The sequence below is a fragment of the Acipenser ruthenus genome, chromosome 3 (assembly GCF_902713425.1).
Source record: "Acipenser ruthenus chromosome 3, fAciRut3.2 maternal haplotype, whole genome shotgun sequence".
Lineage (NCBI taxonomy): Eukaryota > Metazoa > Chordata > Actinopteri > Acipenseriformes > Acipenseridae > Acipenser > Acipenser ruthenus.
This window is the reverse complement of record NC_081191.1, coordinates 22,236,307-22,257,395: the sequence shown is the minus strand read 5'-3', so window position 1 is coordinate 22,257,395 and position 21,089 is coordinate 22,236,307. Positions and strand designations below refer to the sequence as shown.

At 34.4% G+C, this 21,089-nt stretch overlaps 1 protein-coding gene across 2 annotated transcripts in view; it reads right to left on the bottom strand.

Annotated features, from left to right (window-relative positions):
• LOC117394908 (collectin-10-like) overlaps nucleotides 1-20,854 on the bottom strand; it is a 29,992-nt gene extending 9,138 nt beyond the window's left edge. The window contains exons 1-5 of one of the 2 annotated variants that reach the window (XM_033993626.2): nucleotides 20,714-20,854; nucleotides 16,152-16,223; nucleotides 7,751-7,822; nucleotides 897-950; nucleotides 642-737 (exon numbers count right to left, since the gene is read on the bottom strand). In XM_033993626.2, coding sequence (XP_033849517.1) covers nucleotides 642-737; nucleotides 897-950; nucleotides 7,751-7,822; nucleotides 16,152-16,223; nucleotides 20,714-20,840 — 421 coding nt within the window. In that variant the 5' untranslated portion in view covers nucleotides 20,841-20,854. The remainder of the gene's footprint in view (nucleotides 1-641; nucleotides 738-896; nucleotides 951-7,750; nucleotides 7,823-16,151; nucleotides 16,224-20,713) is intronic. The other variant, XM_033993627.2, reaches the window with a different exon arrangement.
• Between the last annotated feature and the right edge of the window lie 235 nt (nucleotides 20,855-21,089).

Genomic DNA, 21,089 nt, shown 5'->3' with positions numbered 1-21,089 from the left:
CAAAAAAAAACCTGCCCGATTAAATTGTAAAAAAAATTAATCTGCGATCAACTATTTAGTTGATTAATCGGTCCAATTAATCTGTTAAATCGGAGCAGCCGGTTGAACTGCAGTGTACAAAAATGAAGGTTGATAAGAAGAAAAAAATAAAATAAAAATAAAATTGATGTACGCAAAGAGTTTAAATGCTTAAAAAACCATCTACACAGCTGAAGAAGAGCTTTTGCTAGAAATGTCCTGCAATAAATGTTATATATATATATATATATATATATATATATATATATATATATATATATATATATATATAAAAGCAGGTTTTGTTGTTTGGCCTCCCCACTTTTTAAAGTTAGGAGCCGCTACTGGTCTGTGCCATTCTTATTTTGATGATCTAATAATTGAATCCGCTCTGGTTAACTTCACAAAACAAGAAAACTATTTAAAAAAAATAAAAATAAATAATAAAAAAAATGTTGCTCTTGCTGTCTATTAATAACTTTAGTGTAACATTCATATAGTTACAGTACATGTGAATTGTGTAAAAATAAAGCTTTCAGTTTGATGTTTCACTGGCTTGCACTCTGAATGAAAGATATTTAAATCATACAATTTTGTGCTAGTGAAGCACAGAATAAACTTACCATTTTTTACAAACTTCACTGAGCTCTTTAGTCTGCCAATGTTGACATCCAGTTGTCCTACAACTTTACGGTATCTTCCACAGTCACAGGTAGAGCCTGGCATTTAATCAAAAGATATAATCACATATTTAGTATATTGAGCTATTATTAGATAATCAACTAAACAATGCTTTATCCCGTCTGGAGAAAGGGAATTCAGGTGAGAAAATAAGGTGAAAAAAAAGCATTTTTTATATTTCAACAAAAAATCAGTACCAGGTTTTCCTTTGAATCCAGACGGTCCAGTTAATCCATTATTTCCCTTTTCACCTGAAAACAAATATATATTTTAGTTATTTTAATTATAATTATTGGTTTAGAGATGTGCCAAGTAACAAGTATAAACTAAAATCTGTAATATATACTTTTTTTTTTTCGAATATGACTTTTCTGAGTACTGATAGTAATATGCCTGTTCAAAACGTATAACTTGTCTCAATGTTGGTGTTTTACAAATAGCAAACCTATTCATTGTATTAATAGTAATACAAAGTAACACTTGTAAACAGTCAGAAAACACCAACACATTGTAAATAAATGATCTGAATGAATTAAATACACTTATACCAGCTCCAGACTTGTGTAATCAATGTTTTTAGGGTTAATCTTGCACTGTCATACATTGTCAGAATAAACCTACTTACACATTCTCCTTCTGTATAGAATCCAATGGAAAGAACAGGCAAACAATTCATATAATTGGTTACATGTAGTGGAATCAGCAGGCCCTGTTTCTGACTTCAGGGTGAGAACCACTGGCTTAGATTATTGTGCTAGGGGCACTGGTTGACTGGCACTGGTAGTATTACCCATACACACACACACACACACACACACACACACATATATATATATATATATATATATATATATATATATATATATATATATATATCTAGGAAATTAAACCTTGAACTAATTGACCTCTGTTTTGCAAATGTTTAAAACCAGAGCCAAAATTCTGTTTGATTTGCATTACTTTTTCTATTTCGTTCATAGGATAATACTACCAACATATTACCAACATATGTTACTTTTAAGAAGTCAAAGATATACTGCAGGGATCAATATCTACCTGCTAATCTAAATATATTACATATATCAACTAGTAATGCTGATATTGCCACTTTTGCCACAGAAATACACTTGCAAACTTATCTTTGTATCATATTCTCTGGTCTATGTTTTAATGTACTTTATGAAACTAAAGAGATCATCATTGTTTACTGATTTAATACCTGGCTTTCTATGAATGGTACTGCCTTGGAATGGTTTACATTTTATCTTACAAACAGACAACTGTTTGTGGCCCTTGATAAATGTGCTTCTTATACCAGAGAAATAACACCTGGGCTCCATCAGGACTGCTGCTCTGTCCTCTGCTGTGTATATGGGTAAAATCTACAGAGATGATGGAATCAGTTCTTATGCTGATGATACACATATTTATTTGGCCATGAAATCTTCTGGTCCTTCTTCAGTTACTCAGCTGTCAGCCTGTACTTAATGTTGATCATAGTCCTGGGGTCTCGACATGAATTAGGTAATGCATCCAGTCTAATCTATCATGTTGGATGGTATATCTGCTGTATTGAACTTAGCTCAAAGGTCTGCACTTTGGGAGTCATTCTAGACCCAGAGCTTACTTTTACTGGTTATATTCATAGTATTATTTGAACGTTGTTCTTTTATCTAAGAAATATAGCCAAACAGATCATGCATGACCCTGACCCTGTTCATACTTTTGTCGTGACCAGGATTGATTACTGCAATGCTCTTTTCACTGGCCTGTCTAGTGGGGTATGATTAGGCTGCAGCTTGTTCAGAACTCTGCATCTCATATGTTTACAAAAACTAGGGCTGGAAAGCACATTACTCCTTTGAAATTACTTAATTGGCTTCCGGGGCAATACAGGATTGATTTTAGGGTTTTATGACTGACATTAGGCCTTACTTGCTCTTGATCCTGCTTATATTGCAAATATGCTTGTTCCATATGTCCCTTGGAATGTCTTGGATTACTGGTGGAGCATAGAGTTCTATCCAGACTCTCTACCCAGGGAGTATGTGCCTTCTCAAACTATGGGCCAAATATTAAAACACCTTGCGTGTGTTGCAAGGGGAGTTGTACAGATTTTTTTCCGCAAGTCGCGAAAAAAGTTGTGCTTTTGAGTGAGATTCAAAATAGATGCTACGGAAGGTGTCATGAATAATCTCGCAAGTTCACCACCACAAGCTAAATTCAAAAGTTAATTTGCTCGCAAATCACTATGTTGCATGGAAATCACTTAAGACTGGTTACACTCCTCTTAATTATTTCACAGGAAGTATTTCAGGACAATCTGTTTTTGATTTTATTCTCTATTAATTAAATTCTATTCATTGAAAAAAGGAAAGAGAGAACCAGACCGTTATTATTGTTTTTATATTTTTTTTGAATAGGGGAAGTTAGCAGGCTATGTTCCTGTGTGGGGGTAGGGGTACAGGTAGACATGAACGCGTTTAAGTTCAACACCAACCCTAAATAAAATGTTGTTCCTGTTTGTGAGGGAGGAGACCCTCAGCTGCACTCTCCAACACTGTTATTAAGCAGTAGTATAATCAGAGGCAGTGGTATTTAAAAATAACAGAAGCCAGTTTTCACTTTAGTGAAGTAGGCTACAATATTTGTTTTCATTAAAAACTTACTGGAATTAGTGTTCAGCTTTCTTATTGAAGCTTGTTGTGTACTACTCATTCAATCAAACCAAGCTGTGTAAGAATTTGCTTGTATCGTTCAAGACGTTTTTCAAATCAAGTAAGCTTATTTCATTTGTGTATAAAAAAACGACAATAGAGTCGCAGTCCTTCTTTCACAGCCAGTGTCATCTTTATGGCACGCAAATGGTAAAGTAATTAAATGTCCCTGGCAGTGGACTGTCTCCGTTTAGCGGACGCAAGAACTTGCAGAATGGATAAAACTGTGCTGAGAATTGTAAGAAAACACATTTGAGAGCAAAACATTTAATGACATTTTTAACTTTCATAGTTGAAGAGGTGCTGGGGCTATGCCTCATCAAGCCCAAATAACGTGTCTTCATTTTGCAAAAAGTTGCGATGGTTATGTACCTCGAGAGAGTTGCGGTTGATTTCCTGTGTTAATTCATGTTAATTTATTCATTTCCGCAGCGCTGCGATAATTGCAGTTTCTCAGCAACTCTTTCAGATATCACTCACTTGTGATTTTACGCAAAACATTCGCAAAGCAAGCAGAGTTACGAGAAAGATGAGAACATTCGCAAGACCTTTGAATATTTGCCCCTATGTGCCTAAGCTCTGGAACTCAATTCCAAAAAGTATAAGTGACTCTATTCAATCCTTCAAAACTAACTTGAAGATGAATTTATATCATTCGGTCTTTGCAACTGCCTAGCCCTTTACAGACTGAAAATTATATCCTTTTTAGGTCCGACTGAAATGACTTGACTTTGACTTGGGCTTGTATCAGGGCCGATATCCACGAAAGTATGCAGTATTAAAACTTTTCTAAACAGCTGAGGGTCTAAAGATTATTAAGAAAATAATGTTTTCACTCTATATTATACCCTATGTTACCTAGTTTGAATGTAAAAAAAAAAGTTTTAAAATGCACTCAAATTAATTTCTTTAAAAATGTCCTCAGAAGTGTAATTTAGTGTCCTCTGACCTAAAAATGGTACAATTACCAGCGGTAACCACAAGGTGCGCAAGCTCTACTTCAGATTCTTTACTGGAATGAGTGTGAAGACGTTGGTCAACCGAGAAACCATAAACAGCTTCTGTAAAAAACAAAAAAGTTTTATTTCGAGTCGGTAACCATTCTTGGTTAAGTAAAGCAATTTAGTATGCTCTCTGGCAAGGCTAAAATTATGAGAAATAAAGTAGGAGGCCCTAAAATGTGTGCCCAAAGTGACTTTTAGTACAGCCAATCAATTTTTTCCTCTCGGACTTCATAAGCATACACAAACTCCAGTATGTAAATCACAGTATTTCAGGCCATCACACAAGAAGGCTAATAGAAAATCTACATATTTGTCATGTTTGATTTATTTATGCTTTTTTTTTTTTTTTGTTTAATTATATATTATGATTGACTCAGGAAGGGACAAAATTACAGACATTATTAACATTAGGTATCTAAATTACGTTTACAATTAGGTATGCTTAAAATTCAAGCACAGCACACAGCCCTGCTAAAGAATCAAGAAGTCCAGTGGACATATTTATGGACTGGTGAAATACAATTCAAAGTTGCTGCAGTATGTCAACCGTTGTGTTATTTCAAATATTTTCACAAAACAAACATTAAGCTTTAAAGCTACAGTGTGCAGTGCAAAAGCACATCATGAAAAACCACGTTAGTAGGCGAAAAACTCTAGAATAAAAGTCGCTACATTTAAAAAATATATAAAAACATGACATTTTCAGTCCCCTAAAATAAATACTCTGTATTGGAGTGTCCAGTGTGAAAGCACAACAAAAATAATACATTGACGGAGTATCAAAAGTAGCACCACAGCATTAAAATGTTCAATACAAAATAAAATGCCTGAGTTACAAGCTCTTGCAGTGTCTTAAAAAAAAAAAAAAATGGATTGTAGCGTAACAGGAAAGCGCAATCAATCAATCAGACTGCGGAGTCTGTATCATCTGATCTGAAACTGCCGAACTCCACGTCTTCGTCATCTGAACCTTCCATCATTGATGATGCAGGCAATTGTCTAAGGCCCTGTCCACACTACATAACCGTACTCGAAACCGCTCTAATTAATCCAGCTCAAAGCATCCACACTGAAGTAGACTGGAGTAGACAGGCTTAATGCATCCACACACCATTAGAATAGTTCAGTTACAATTCCCAGCAGCGCAACGAACCGTGGAAATTAATGCGACAGTATCCCACCATGCACTGTATTTTATTTTAAAATAACGTGTTATGCCCCATATTAAAAGAGGTCCATATTGCATAAATGAAATATAACAAGTATTGTGGGAAAAGTAAATCCGAACACACACACAAGTAGGGCTTGAAGTTTTCAGGTTTTATTTTTAATCAGGTGAAGTCCCTTTAAACAAATTGAGCTGATTCTGTTTTTGTTATTTTCCCCACTAGTTTAACAGAGATGTCCTGACAGATTTTTTGAAGCATAAAAATGAATACCTAGTGCGGAGTGTACACTGATAGCAAGTCCTTCAGACGCCTGCTCTGAGTATTTCGCCAAACATACCACAAAGCATTTTGGGATATTGGAGGATACACAAAAAAATGTAGTTTTGTATTACAGCGTCCACACTTCTGATAAACCGCACTACCTGATGCGATCTAATTAGAACCGGACTCGAGACTACCTCCTGAGGTGGTCTCGAGTACGGTTCTCGAGTACGGTATTAAATGCTGCGTAGTGTGGACGCAAACCGTATTTAGCACTTTTAAGCCGGCTTAAATGCAACTAATACGGTTTAAAGGCATAGTGTGGACAGGGCCTAAGTCATTATAATATAAGCACAGAGCAACTGCTTGTTCTAGGCAGTTTGTTCTATTTGCGTGAGCCGCGATATTTCCTCTCAGGCATTATTTGTGCATGGTTATTAAAAAACAGAAATTAATGGTAAAAAAAAAAAAATACTAATTTCAGCAAAAAATAGGGGGTGGGGGGTGATCATTCAAACCAGGACGTTGACTCCAGTAATAATTTTGCTTCATAAAGTCGAATGAAACCTGCTGACGTTAACATATTTAATTACATACCGCTTTGTAGTTTTCCATATACTTAAGTTATGAATTAATATTATTATGTATTAATAAACACATAATCAGAATTATTAAACAAATAATCCATACGTTAACTTGCTGAGCACACTGCTACAGTTTTGTACTCATAAAAAATAAAATATGAATACAGTAGGAAAACCGAGACGATTTAACAGCAGTTTTACCGTTTCCAACTGGGACAAAAAATTAAAGGTTGAGAACTGGGCCAATCCCAGCTGTCTCTGGTCATCTGGTAAACCTTTGTGTGATACTGTGAATTTTAACACAAGTTTCACACGAAAGTTAATGATAAAAACAAGCACTGGTTTGTGTAATATTGATGGTCACTGTAATGGTTAATTATATAAGAGCACGCATTCTACATCCACACTGCACACGGACGAAAAAGCTGTTTGATTGGTAGCATTGAGTGGCTGAAACAGACTTTCCCCACAAAATATAAAAACAAGAAATATCCGACAAGACAGAAAATCCTCCCGCAGTCAATAGATTTCTAGCATCTGACCTGAGATGTAAGGGGGCCAAAACACGAATATACAAAATTGAGGGGGCCCTTAAAAGAAGTAAGGGGGCCTTCCCTGGCCTCCCCCCACCCCCATAATTCGAGCACTGCTCTCTGGTAATGCATGCGATTTAAAGCCATGGTATACAATGAAGAAAACCATTGATACCCAAGTGCTGCACAGCATTAAAAAAGTAACTTTATTGGCTTGGGGCTTCAGTGAAATGTGTTTTGATTCTTGTGTCATCACTGAAGTTTCTCATATGAATATTTCACTGCAGTTAATATTTTGTTAATTTCCAAATCTCCCAAAAGAAACTAAAACTTTGCTAAAAAAAAAAAAAAAAAAAAGAAAAATAAATATCGATCTTATAGACATGACTGCGTTTTGGTTGATTGTCTGACAAATACAAATTTTGCTAATTTGAAGAAAAAAAAACCCCAACCCACTTGTTACTGTGTTGTATGCAGTTACATCATCGGTTTAATTCAATCGTCTGCAAAGGTCTAGGCCTGTATCTCCTAATTGTATTAGTGTATTTTTAAACTCAATATTTACGACACTCTGAGGTGTGTGTCACACGAAAAGCACTTTAGAAGTTTGTTGTTGTTGTACTCTCTTTAATGTGTTATAGTGTGGCCCATGCGGCAGCAGAAAATACAATACAGGCTACATACATGATTCATTTCATGTTGATGACATGACAAAAGGGAAAACAAAGCCCTGTGAGGGGTTACAGGACCTTTTAAAGGATCTGCCTTAAAATAAATAATTACCTTTTGCTCCAATTGGGCCAGTCTTGCCCATCATTCCAATATCTCCTGGGCTTCCTTGTTCACCAGCCAGTCCTTGAAGTACAAAGTAAGAGAGATTACTTTATTTAACTACGCCGTTTCAAATCACTGGATACACACAAACACAGTCATAGATCTCACATTTTCCTTTATGGAAGAGTCACATTTTGTTGAACGTAAATTAGATTTTTAATGGTATTTGTTTCATAGCATTAGGAAACAATAAAACTGGTTATTTTCCATGCTGTACTTCCTGCTGAAGGACTGCATCCGACACATATGCGTTACATCTGGTTATCTGAGTCTTTGTAGAAAAAAACATTTTTTTAGACAATGACTCTTCCTGAGCACATTTTATTATATATGCATTTCTCCTGGAAAAACAAACAAAAAAATTCTCATATTCTATTTATTTTCATTAAGAGTCCCGTGATGCTAGATACATTGGCTTGCATTTGAGTACCAATTACTGCATTTTCTATGATGTGTTTTCAATGTCAACTTAATTCCTTCATGCAGCTTTATGAAGCTGACTGGAAATACAGCATTGAAGTATCTGCAAGGAGCGTCCAATAAATATTCTTCTCTTACAACTTCAAATAAATTACCATTAAAATAATCTAATTCTCTTTTACCATAATGTGTGCATTTTTCATACAGGATAAACTGAGACCTATGAAATTATAGCAATCTATTGTAGGTAAGATTTACTGGAATAATTTTGTTAACACCATGTACAGGGTGTCCACAGTGTCCTGTTACCCCCATGTTGTTTTCCTACAATTCATTTTCATTTTCTGCTGCAGGTGAGTTGAGCTTAAACAAGCTGTCAGGGATGTATTTTGCCTCGTCACTCCATCCATGTTACAGAAGATGTCGCACTTGGCGACAGATCAGTATCTGCCATGAAAAGGATGGTGCTCCACTTAAATACAGTTAAATAATTGTACTGAATACAATTAAGTACTAAATACAATTATCATCATTCTTCTAGATGTTTCAGTTGCTGGTCAGTGCACTCTACAAACAAACACGGGGATAACAGGACTTAAAGGGTTAATATCATGGATTAGGAGTGTGACTTATTTCACTATTTACACAACTCTGACAGGGTAGCTAACCTTCTTTGTCTAGTGTTTTAGTAACACCAGAAGCACACATTATGGTAATTAACTTAAATTAACATTCAGCATATATACTGTATCAGTATTATAACTTGATTAACAAGGATACCTAAGTGCTTCCAGTATTTGAAGCTCTGTTGTGTTTATATATTTTTTAAAATACACAAGGCAAATATTTAAATGATGTAAGACTGCAAAAAGAGATTTAAAAAGATATGTGAATAATCTAAAAAAAATAAAATAAAAAAAAACTGTAATATCCGGTGCTATGAGAAAAATCAAGATAGTAACCTGAATCCTTGATGGAGGCATCATCTGCACAATGGTAATTTAAAAAATGGAAATTGGCAGATGGAAATCTTTTTCTCTTTCAGGACAGAAAAATCAAAAGATTGATGAAATAGCTCTTGGGGATCTTTGTGGCAAAATGTGTTTTGTTTATATTTATGAAATTATTCTATATTCCCACATTATCAATGAACATATGGAGGAACTCAAGACTGTGATAAATAAATTGTAGTCTGTCGGAATTTCAAATTAAATGTAAATTTTTCCAAACTACCCCCTCCAAAACTTAATCAGTTATTCAGTCAAGAGATATTGTGTAAGATAGATGGTGCCAGCACTTTCTGCAATTTTTATTAAAACAAATGACAACCTGGGAGATTATTAAGGACTCAGAAGTTGTTTGGTGCCAGCAGCCCTATGCATGTTACACACTGCGTGTACCTTTGGTTTGCAAAATTTCAGCTTCATAAGTGTGGACTCGCATGTATCTGGTGTGTTCTGTTGAAGCGAAACAGACATTTTAAGCTTATAGAATCGTACTGTTTATTTAGTGGTAGTGATGAGCAAAAGGAAGCAGATACGTCTGGTTGAAGCCTTCAAAAAGAGCAAAAATCTCTCTTCTGATGATCCAGAATGTAAAAAATCAGTAAAAGCACCAAATTGTCCTTTTCTGACTAATACCTTGCCGGCATTGAATGTTAATACGGTAAGTGCACATTTAAAGTTTAATTTGTATTTTAATTTTATCAGTGTCTGATATTAAAATTAATACTACATTTTCCTAATCATTAACAGATAATTGCCAAGTTGTGTTGTTATTATTATTATTATTATTATTATTATTAGTCGTAGTCGTAGTAGCCATTTACACCCTATAGATTATATTAGAGCTCCTAGAGTTTTCAGTCTTATTATGTACAGCTATAAGATTCTAAGGTTTATTATGTACAGATCGCGTGGGCATCTTAACTCACACAAACTGGCATGTTAAAGAAAATGATGACCAGATTTCAAAATGTTACTGATGAAAACAAGAAAATGCTGCCACATGAAAAAATATATAAATTTACTAAAAACATAACTGGGAGAAAATGGAGAAAACAGGAAAATTAATCAATTACCAGTATAGCAACTCAACAACATTAAGGTATACTAGGAAGCAAAGAGGTATTAAACGAGACACAAATATGAAAGTTCAATTTCCACCTTTGGTCTTGTCCTTTATCTTGCCACGAGAGTTTGTTCCTTATATTATTATTATTGATGTTTTATTTTTTTAACTACCTCCTTTGTCACGTGTAACATAAAGCTTATGGGATGAGTAATGATTACGATTTCTGGGAGCACTGCTGCATCTGGACCGATGACTTTTGACACCATAACCCAGATGCTGTGCATGAATTCAATAGACTACATCCATGTTCCAAGGAGAGAAAAAACAAACAAACAAACAAAAAAACCTTGGAATTCAATTTTGATACTCGAAATTAAGACTTGAAACTCGTAATCTCGCCATTCTACACCTAGACCTACACAACGAGCTGGATCTGGGGAAAAACCAGGCACAGGCAGAACTCGAACTTTTGCTGACAGCACTATTGTCTGAAGCCTCAAATTCACTACTGTCACATAAAAGTCTAAAAACTGTCTTTTCTAGTATACATTCCCTTTCACACATATATTATAGAGTCATATATGTTTGAAAAAGCAGCTGAAGTTTGGAGTAAGCATGTTTTACATGGGATTGGTTAATAATTAATCTAGATTTCCCTTTAGGCAATATACAACTTTGATTCTACAATATATGTGGGAAAATAAATTTATACTAGATTAAAACGACAGTAGTGAATTTGAGGCTTCAGACAGCAGTGCTGTCTCGGGTTCTGCCTGAGTTTTTAAAATCAAAATTTTTAGTTTCTCACATGGCCCTAGGGATCTTCCATAGAAGGATGACTAAGCTCAGGGACTTTGTTATTCTTGTTTTTTGTTATTTTCAATCTTTTTTTTCTTTTTCTTTTAAGATGACCAGTCAACTGTGAAGAACGCTCACCACAAATATTTCTATAACAAATGTAGGAGACACAATTAAACCAAGTTAATAAAAATGATTAATTCCTTGTTCTTGGAAAGTAACAAATTAATTCTGGGAAATGTTTTTGACACTGTAAACATGCACTGTGTTTTTGCAGTGTGATTAGTATGAGTATCTTTAGTGGGTTTCGGAAAGATTTGGAATTCTCGTTTGGAGTAATACGATTATAAACTATAACATTATTCCTGGTATAATCATGAATATTGTGACAGGTTCATTCATTTTGTGTCTTGTGCACATAGTTATGCACATGTTTAATCAGCACAGTGAGACCATTTGAGATGCACTTTGGGTGAAATTCAATGGCACACTTAAGTATGACTTGTGACCTAATATGTCTGACATTGAGGGTATGTGACTTTTTACATTTTTGGGGTATTGAGAACTTATCAAGTTTTTTACTTAATATTTGGTGCACAGCTGTATACTATGTTTTTTTTTCTCAGTTAAGTTCCATTTTATTTTATTTCATGTATAAAAGAACTGTTTCACTGCCACGTTGATGTAATTTGGCCATATCAATAATACAGATCACAAAACATTCCTCTATATGGCCCCTGGTATGTTTTCTTTGTATTTTTTTTTATTTCATAAAAAAGATTTCTATTTTTTTTCCATCAATTAATCATACCATCTACCTGGTGACAAATATAGGATGTGGTTTTACTGTGCCAGTCTAAACAAGTTCCTACCATTTCAGATTACAATTTGATTAATCAAAGAGTTGATCTTCAAAATCTTTCTGAATTGCTTTTTATTGTGCACATCCTGTGTTGTATTAGATGTATGCCACATTTAATAAAGTTAATATAATAAACTTACACAGCGACTGGGAATCATTTTTAATCTGTGTTGCTAGTTCGTTCCAATCTATGGTCAACTCAGCAATTAGCCCTTCATAGTCAAAGTACTTTTAGTGTCCATTTTAATAGCCTGTACTTGTTATTTAAGTCGTTTGAAATTATTTATAATGATTGAAATTGAACCAGTATTTTTTTACTAGGTAATGTTTGCTCAATTCTCTAATAATAATGCATGAAAAACATGTGTTGAAACCACATGATTGTAATTCACTTCATGTGAGGATCACAAAATATTTTAGTACCATATGTATTAATGGGACCATAACAAGATGTTCACTCTTTACCATCTGTTTGTGGAACTACGCTGAACCCAGTGGTAGAATAATTTAATCATTGAAGACTTTGAGAAACACTTCTAGTCAAAACATTTTCAGAATAAAATTTATTTTAGTATTACAAAATTACTACTTATTTAATTGATCTACAAAGTGGTGGATCCAAATACTGCCACTGTTTAAATATAAAAAATGAACAAGACAGGAATTTTACCCACTTTAAAAGCAAAAACACACTGTGACCCTGTAATAAAACTGTCACTTTGGTAAATATGTTTTTGAATACATTGAAGAAAGTAATTAACATGGCATATGTAAATGGTTTATATTTGATTTAAACACTAATATTTAAAGAATTACTGGAAAATAAGATTAGTCATCACCACTGTACATTAACTGTAACCATAGTTACACATGGCTTTAATTTGGGTTAAAGTAAAAATGTTCTGTTGAAAATAATGAGACACATTGGCTATGTTTACAACAACAACAAAAAATGAGGCAGTATGCTTTAATATTAGTACTATAATTTGGCCCTATCCTTTTTTACCACAACACTGGTTTAGAACAAACTTCAAAGTGGGTGTCATTGTATGGTAATTAAGGAGGGACTATGCCAATATTTTTGATGTCACAGATCTTAAGAACCGCACTATAAATAAAACATGCATTGCTTTAAAAAGGTGTTTACAATGACTGTCCGATTTTAGAATGATATTACAGAAACATTCCCATTTTACCTACCTGATTCTGGGTTTTCAGCAGATGTAACTGGAGTGTTCAACTTGTCAGCCTTGCTTTTTATTAAATGCTATTATTTGTAAAATGTTTCCCTTAAGTTCCCTCATAGCACAGAAAAGATGTGTTAATTTTCTGTGGAAAAGCTGTGTCAATCCATTGTATTGCTTTGAAAGGACTATTGATATGTGTTTTGTTTTATGACTATCCCTCCTCCCTCAGCCAATGCGACCATCAGCATTATTGATTCAGGAAATTTTTCTGGTAAAATATTTATGATTCTTAATGACAAACTACAAATACACAACTTTGTGTCTGATAAATACATTGAAATCTCATCAGAAAGCATAACATATAACGTGTATACATATAACATATATAAATATATTACAACTTTTCCGAAAGCTTTCAGATTTACCAAGATCATTTTATTTTCCAATCAGTATAATTCTCTTATTAGCTTAAGATGTGTTATTTGGCAACTCAGCAAATACATCAATCTGAACCAAAAACACCCATTTATCTCATGCTCAGAATTCTGTGAATCATTTTTAAAATTAATAACATTTCCCAGAAATTCTAACATACATTTTGTGAATGAAGAGCTTGTTGACAATAAAATCTTAGGTTGAATTAATTCCTCTTTTTAATGGTAACGGGTGGAGTTTCTAGTTTCTTTAAACACATGCCAGGCACCTTGTTTACTTACTAACATACAGCTGAATCAAATTTATGTGGCTTATCCAAAATGTTGAAATGCAGGACTTCCCCTTGTCACTGCAATTTTGCTAAATAAACTTGAGTTCCTTGTGCAGTGGATTGCATATGATTTTCCTGAATTTATGTTGTCTGTACAAAAGCTTGTAGCACTGACCTAATGCCTTTACACACTAGCTATTGAGATGCTCCCTTTTTTAGACCAGGTATACATTCAAATGAAACTTGAGTTTGGGAGGATAGTCACAATACATCACTCTTCTAGTTAACAGCATCCAAATCTATAACCCTGCAGCCTTGCTTTCCAGTTATATTGCAACCCATCACCCTTGTTGCTTCCCTGGGAGGGTTACAAAACACCTTGTAATGTTAACAAAAATAGCATAGCTTAGTTAAACAATTGTTATGGATGAAGATTGCAAAATTTTTTTTAATTAACTTCAGTGGTGCAGCTTGAAGGCCCAAAAGTCAGGAAATGTCATGCTACCCATTACTCAGCTGCATTCAGGTTAGGCTTTTAGCAGAGAGCCGATATCCCCCTGCCAAGTAGGCAGGATTCTGGACGCTTGTCTTTCTGAGTGAACCTGATAGAAAATCACCACCTCTCAAAAACTCACAAAAAACGACGTTTAAAATAATTTTAAAACTGCAAATACAATCAAATTCTAACCAGCATAGGAAATTAAGTCAGCAGAGATCACTATTATAGCTATCACAGATTTTTATTTTCTCCAGGTCTACTAAAAAAAAATCACATTATAATTAATATTGTACACAGGAAATTGTAATGTTTTGACCCCCCAATCCTTTTATCTTTTATAATCCTATTGAAAGAGGTATTAATTGTTGAAAATCAGAGTTTAACATATAAAGAAGATCAAACCATAACTATAGCCAATAATATATTTGTATTCAAGGTTCATAAATAAGCAGGGGAATAAAACCTAAAACATTCCTCATCTTCATACAGGATTTGCCTAATGAGCATCATAGTGCATCTAGCTCATGCTCCCTCCTTGTTTTCTCTTCCAACAATGGCAATTCATTTCAGAGAACAATCGTTAGCCAGATGGACATGTAGAAATCATAGGTCTCCCACGATATTCTATTAAAGACCGGAAACTCATTCTTTCTAAGGTGTCTTTCACCATCTAGATTAAACTGGAATTAATATGCTTCCTGGAAAAAAGAAAATAGAGATACACATTTCACTAGACTGGATCTCATTACTGAAGAGTCCACTGTGCTTAGGACAGCTGCACTATGATGAATTACATAGGTTACAGATGTAGCTCATACAGCCTTATTTAGCAGAAGTATATTTAAAATCTCTAAATGCCTTTTAACTAACAGAGAATGTCCTTATTTACAGCTCAAAATGTGATTTATTATTCTAATAATAATCTGAACTCTGAAATACCACCGTTTTAAAACAATACCTTTATGGTCTCACCAATAATACTTGCACAGATATTCCCATGGCCAAAAAGTATAGGATGCTCATCGAGCACAAAGTCTTTATTTAAATCTGGAGTCACAGCCATGGCTCAATCGGTTATTGTTGCACACCCGGAGGCAGTCATCCCAGCACCCTTATCAGCAGCACCCGACCGATGTGTGTTGATATGAATTAAGTGGCGTGTTAACAGAAGCTAGTCTCTCAGAATAGTAGTCATTATTGATTACTTTTAAATAATGAAAGCAAAGCTGTCGCATGTATTAAAACATTTCTAAATATAAATATCAATATGTAATACATATATTTCCAAGGAATATTTATTATTATTTTAATGTGAGAAGTATTTTATCGTCGACGGTGGGTGCTGAGTGACATGATGCTGCTGAGAAGGGTGCTGAGATGACAACCTCCAGTACTGCATATAGCCCTCTCCCATGGCCTGGACTAATGATACAGATACTAGCATTGACTGAGTTACAGTATAGTGAGGCACACTGGTAAACAGACCGATAAAAAGCTTACTAATTAATGTTAGGTGCTACAGTTGCATCTTGAGTCATTTTGAATGTGTATTAGCTTGTTTTGAATGAGTTTTAATGATACATTCCCTACATATTATATTTAAAACACAGATTTTGCATTTTAAAATACGGTCAATTGTATCAGCCCATTTTACCAAAACATGAATGATTTTTACTTGAATTATTTTTACTTGAATGCTTGTAAAAATAAGCATATTCATGCTGCTCAAGGAAAAATGGTATAGCATTAAAAGTAAAGCACTGTAGCAAAGTGATTGAGACTGGGTGTGTATGTAGGGGGAATACCTTTTGGTCCTGGAGGGCCCACTTTTCCTTGCTTTCCTCCTTCTCCCTCATCTCCCTTTTGTCCTTCATCACCTGTTAAAAGAAGAAGTGTGATCCAAGAGTCACATTATTATACAAGAAACTATTTAATTTAACACTATTTAAAGTTAAAGGAAGTAAAGTGCCAACACTTGTATTTTCCGGTTCATTCCCTGTAAGAAGTTGTTAGGTAATATTTAAACAGAATACAATTACTCAACGCAAATCAAATTGTTCCCTCCGTTGCCCTTGCTTAGACAATATGACAGTGTGATTTAATATAGAACCGTTGTGATCAAATTAACTAAAACCACTCATATTTTATGTGTAGTGTTTCTTACTTTTCTTTTATTATTATTTATTTCTTAGCAGACGCCCTTATCCAGGGCGACTTACAATCGCAAGCAAATATATAAGATCATTTTGATTTTACTTTGCTTGTTTCCGTAAAAATACATCCTTTTTTGCAGTGGATTGTGGGATTGTAGTCCTGGGCAAGATGTCATTTGTGATTAAACTCGACAAATAAAATACATTTCCCAGTTTGCACAGTGGTAGCTCTTAAGTTAGGACTAAGGAAGGGTTACATGTACGTGACAAATTACTGCATTTGCGAGTTTCACAACATATTTTCATCGTCCGTTTATTATTATTATTATTTGTTTATTTAGCAGACGCCTTTATCCAAGGCGACTTACAGAGACTAGGGTGTGTGAACTATGCATCAGCTGCATAGTCACTTACAATTACGTCTCACCCGAAAGACGGAGCACAAGGAGGTTAAGTGACTTGCTCAGGGTCACACAATGTGTCAGTGGCTGAGGTGGGATTTGAACCAGGGACCTCCTGGTTACAAGACCTTTTCTTTAACCACTGGACCACACTGCCTCCTATATTTATGGCATCGGTACAGCAGTAAAATGTCAGTGCCCCAGGTGAAAGATAAATGTGCTTCCTGTTAGCTTCTGAAGCACTCAGAGTTACTTGCCATTGGTTGGTACTCAATTGTAATCGTGAGGGAAAGGCAGCATTTCATGTTCTGAAACTAGCACATTAATTAATAGGTTTATTTAGGTCCATTTTAATACCTGCCGACAAAAACATTTTAAAGGGAATTCCTTTTTGTGCAGTCTATGAGAAGTACTAGTCCTTTTTTTCTTTTTGCATGGATCAGCTCTCTATCCCTACTTGAATTTTGACTAGTTTGTTTTTTACATAGAAAAACAATGTACTACTAGTAATAGGCTTTTTCATTGTTTATTATTAGTACTGTGACAAATAGCAAATGCTAAAGAAAAAAAATCATAACAGACACTGTTATGACTTGAGTACTCAGCACACACATTGTGACAATCGCATATTGTACAAAGTTAAAAACTTGTTAAACTTAGCATTCAAAAAAGCACATGATCTTGTCATGATCGTGTGTTCTATGCTGTCTCTGTCTGCGTTCTGAGCAATATAATGGCTTTTATTACTTTTTGAAAGACGAACGAATATTCACACGAATATTTAAATTATGAGCGAATATTCGAACATGAAAATCCTGTGTTCATCCCAGCACTGATTAAAATATGGGTGGGTATATTTTAAAATTTCTGTCAGGGTTCCAATTTGCACGACATGATACTGCACGATACTGATATCAAACAGCTTTCTAAAACAGTATTTACAAGAAGTTTTTATGTTGTGTTAAAGAACCTTGCGGTGGAGCCGGCTTCATTTGTCCACCAAAAAAGTTAAATAAAAAAGCAAAGGCAAACAAAACAAAAATCCAGACATGGCATTATACAAACATTACATAAGACAGCACTTTGTACTATCCATGTAGTATTTGCTAAACATTGTTTGACTGCATATATATTTCTATACATAGTATGCATGTACATATACTGTATAATATATACAAGGTTTCCTACAGAAGGGTAGTTTCAGAATTCTGATCCTTATGGTCGTCTACAAACTACGAACAGGGACAGTGCAAGGCTTTCACCAGTAATAATAATAATAATATCTTTCATAGTGGACCACCATCACAAAGCACTTTACAGAGGTAGGCTGTGAAATGTGCACTATATGCAGAGTCACTTATAATAGGACATTGATTTAACATCTCATCAGCAGGATGGAGCACAAGGAGGTTAAGTGACTTGCTCAGGGATACACACAGTGAGGTAGTCAGTGGCAGAGGTGGGATTTGAACCAGTGACCTTCTGGTTACAAGCCCTGGACTTTAACCACTGGACCACACTCGAATGTTGTTATTGGGGACAACAAATTCCTAGATGGTAATCTATCCAGCCATTTTTATCTTGTTCTGTAAGTTTGCAGCAAGCTGATATTAAGCCCCATATTTGTCTTTTTAAACAAAACCGTTTTTTGGGTTTTTTTAATGTTAATGTTGTTTTTTATGTTTTCATTCTTGTGAAACAAATCTTGCCCTATGGATTAGGTTCAAGAGATTTTTGTATTTATTATTTAGGCAAAGATGTTTTCTGTGTGTTTTTATGGGCAACTCATTGCATTTTACTCAGCCCTTTTTTTTCAACAGACACACAGAGTATTATTTTCCAAAATATGTGTTTCTGTGCATTTTTAATGTTGCAGATTTCCATTTCTGGAGCTATAATTGAGCTTTTCAATAACCAGCCCTTAGCCTAATACTGAATTTGAAAAATAATCTTTTCTTTTTCTCTTCAACTGTTGTTTATGAGACAACACCTCAATAAAACCAGGAATGCCCAAATAATTAATAAACAATAAGTCATGCATATTTATTTACTTATTTGATTGATCTCATTATGCTGTACTGTGTACTGTACACAATCACCTCTCCTTTACAATAAAAACCTGCAATCTCTAAGTAACTAGAAAATAATTAACAATAAACTAATCTTGCAGACTTTCAATCTATTCCATTCAAAGTTGTCTTATCACATGTATACTGTGTACTAGCACCTCCCGCAACACAACAAATGAAAACTAATCTTGCAGATTTTGTGTCTGCAGCTCTGAGTGGGGCTGTGCTGAGCACTTTAAATCACAATTAAAAAAATAATATATTCCCCACACTGATGAAAAGTTACAATTACTACATTAAACCTAGTTTGTGTGTGCCTGTATATACTGCCTTACAAGTAGATTTTGTTTTCTCTGATTAAATTTCATCATATCTTTCTTGACCAACAGTCACTACCAATGTTAATTTGTATTTATATGTGAAGCTTCCAGTGCTTCAGGTAGCAGATATGTGTCTATCACAGAAAAATTTCACAATAAACAATTTAAATGACACATTAGGACTTTAAAATATTTGTTACGTTTTTACTGCTCTCCCAGGGACGTACTAGTGAGTTCTCTGCACACCTATAGTCATTGGATATGGGTATGTCTCTTTTACCATAGCAACTCCACATAAACTGTGAATGAAGGAAACAAAAATGGTAGGCCTTATTCTCTAATCTCTCCACAGAAGAAAAATATATATTTAACTTTTGACACAACAAATTAAGCCACAAATACTACTACTGATAAATACGTATAACTTTCTACCATCCAAAATCATTGTGCAAGTAAAAGGGTTAAAGGCCTGACTAGTCATTTTTTTCTTTTATATCAATCCAATAATGTTTCCTGTTCCAAATACTTTCCAGAAGGCCAAATACAATGTGTTTGCTTACAAAATACTCATTGGTCACTGCTCACTGCTTAGTTAACTTATCAGATAAAAAAAGGATCATTCTTAGCACTCTTTGAGTCATGACTATAGGTCTATCCCTCTGTATATGTGTAATCAAATGTACAAACCATTTAACCAAATATATCTTTTAAAAGTAGTACTGTGGGTTGTTTTAAGTTGTCATTACTTCACCACAGCTGTTATACACATGTTCAGTTGTTTTAGTTTACTAACTTGACAGGGTCTGAATCATTGTCAGAAATGAGGTCATGCATGCAGTATCTGTTTTATTTTTAAGGAAATGTTAAAATAGTAAGACAAACAGTAAGAAACTAACACAGACTGGATGGAGCGGATCTCTTTTCAGGCTACTGGAATAGTATGTTTGGAAATCTATGTACACACATGTTTTAAGCCCAGGGACAAGGATATAGTGGAGTTGTTTTTTTTTTTTTTTTTTTTTTTTTTTTTAATTCTGAGATTGTAATCCAGCCAAAACATTATATCAATATATGACCCAAATCCAAATCATATAATATTGCATTGTTTAAATTAAAGTATAGACAGCAAACAAAATAATTCCAATAAATCTTGTATTACAATGACTTTGTAGATCTCGCATTTTCCTGTATGAAAGAGGCATGCATCATGTTTTATGTGTATTTGATTTTGGATGCGTTTTTTTTTTTAATAGCATATTTGTAAACAATATATATATATATATATATATATATATATATATATATATATATATATATATATATATATATATATATAATGTCAGTGAAATCAGGCTAGCAACAAAACAAACAAACAAAAAAACTATCAACAAAGCAAAATAGAATAGCAACTGTCAATGACTCACTGTTGTTACCTTTCGGTCCTGGCAGTATCATATGATTTGAGCAAACCTCTGCACTGAGAAAGATGTTTTGCATCTGAAGAAGAAGCAGAAGCAGCAGGAGGCATCTCTTAAGCTGTTGCTTGTCCATGGCTCCTTGTTGGAATGCCCTACAGACGACATCCTGTGTGGAGTATTACACAATTCTGAAATGTGTTTACTATACTTAATCTCTTAACTGTCATAATAGCCAATTACAGTGACCAGAACAAGTGGGTCCCCTAAACAGAGCTGCTTCTGGAGCTTTGCATCTGCCTTGTCTAATTTTAAATGCTCTGGGAACCTTCATACTGGCAAACTTTTGTTTTATGCATCTGCAAGAAAACAAATTATATTCCTG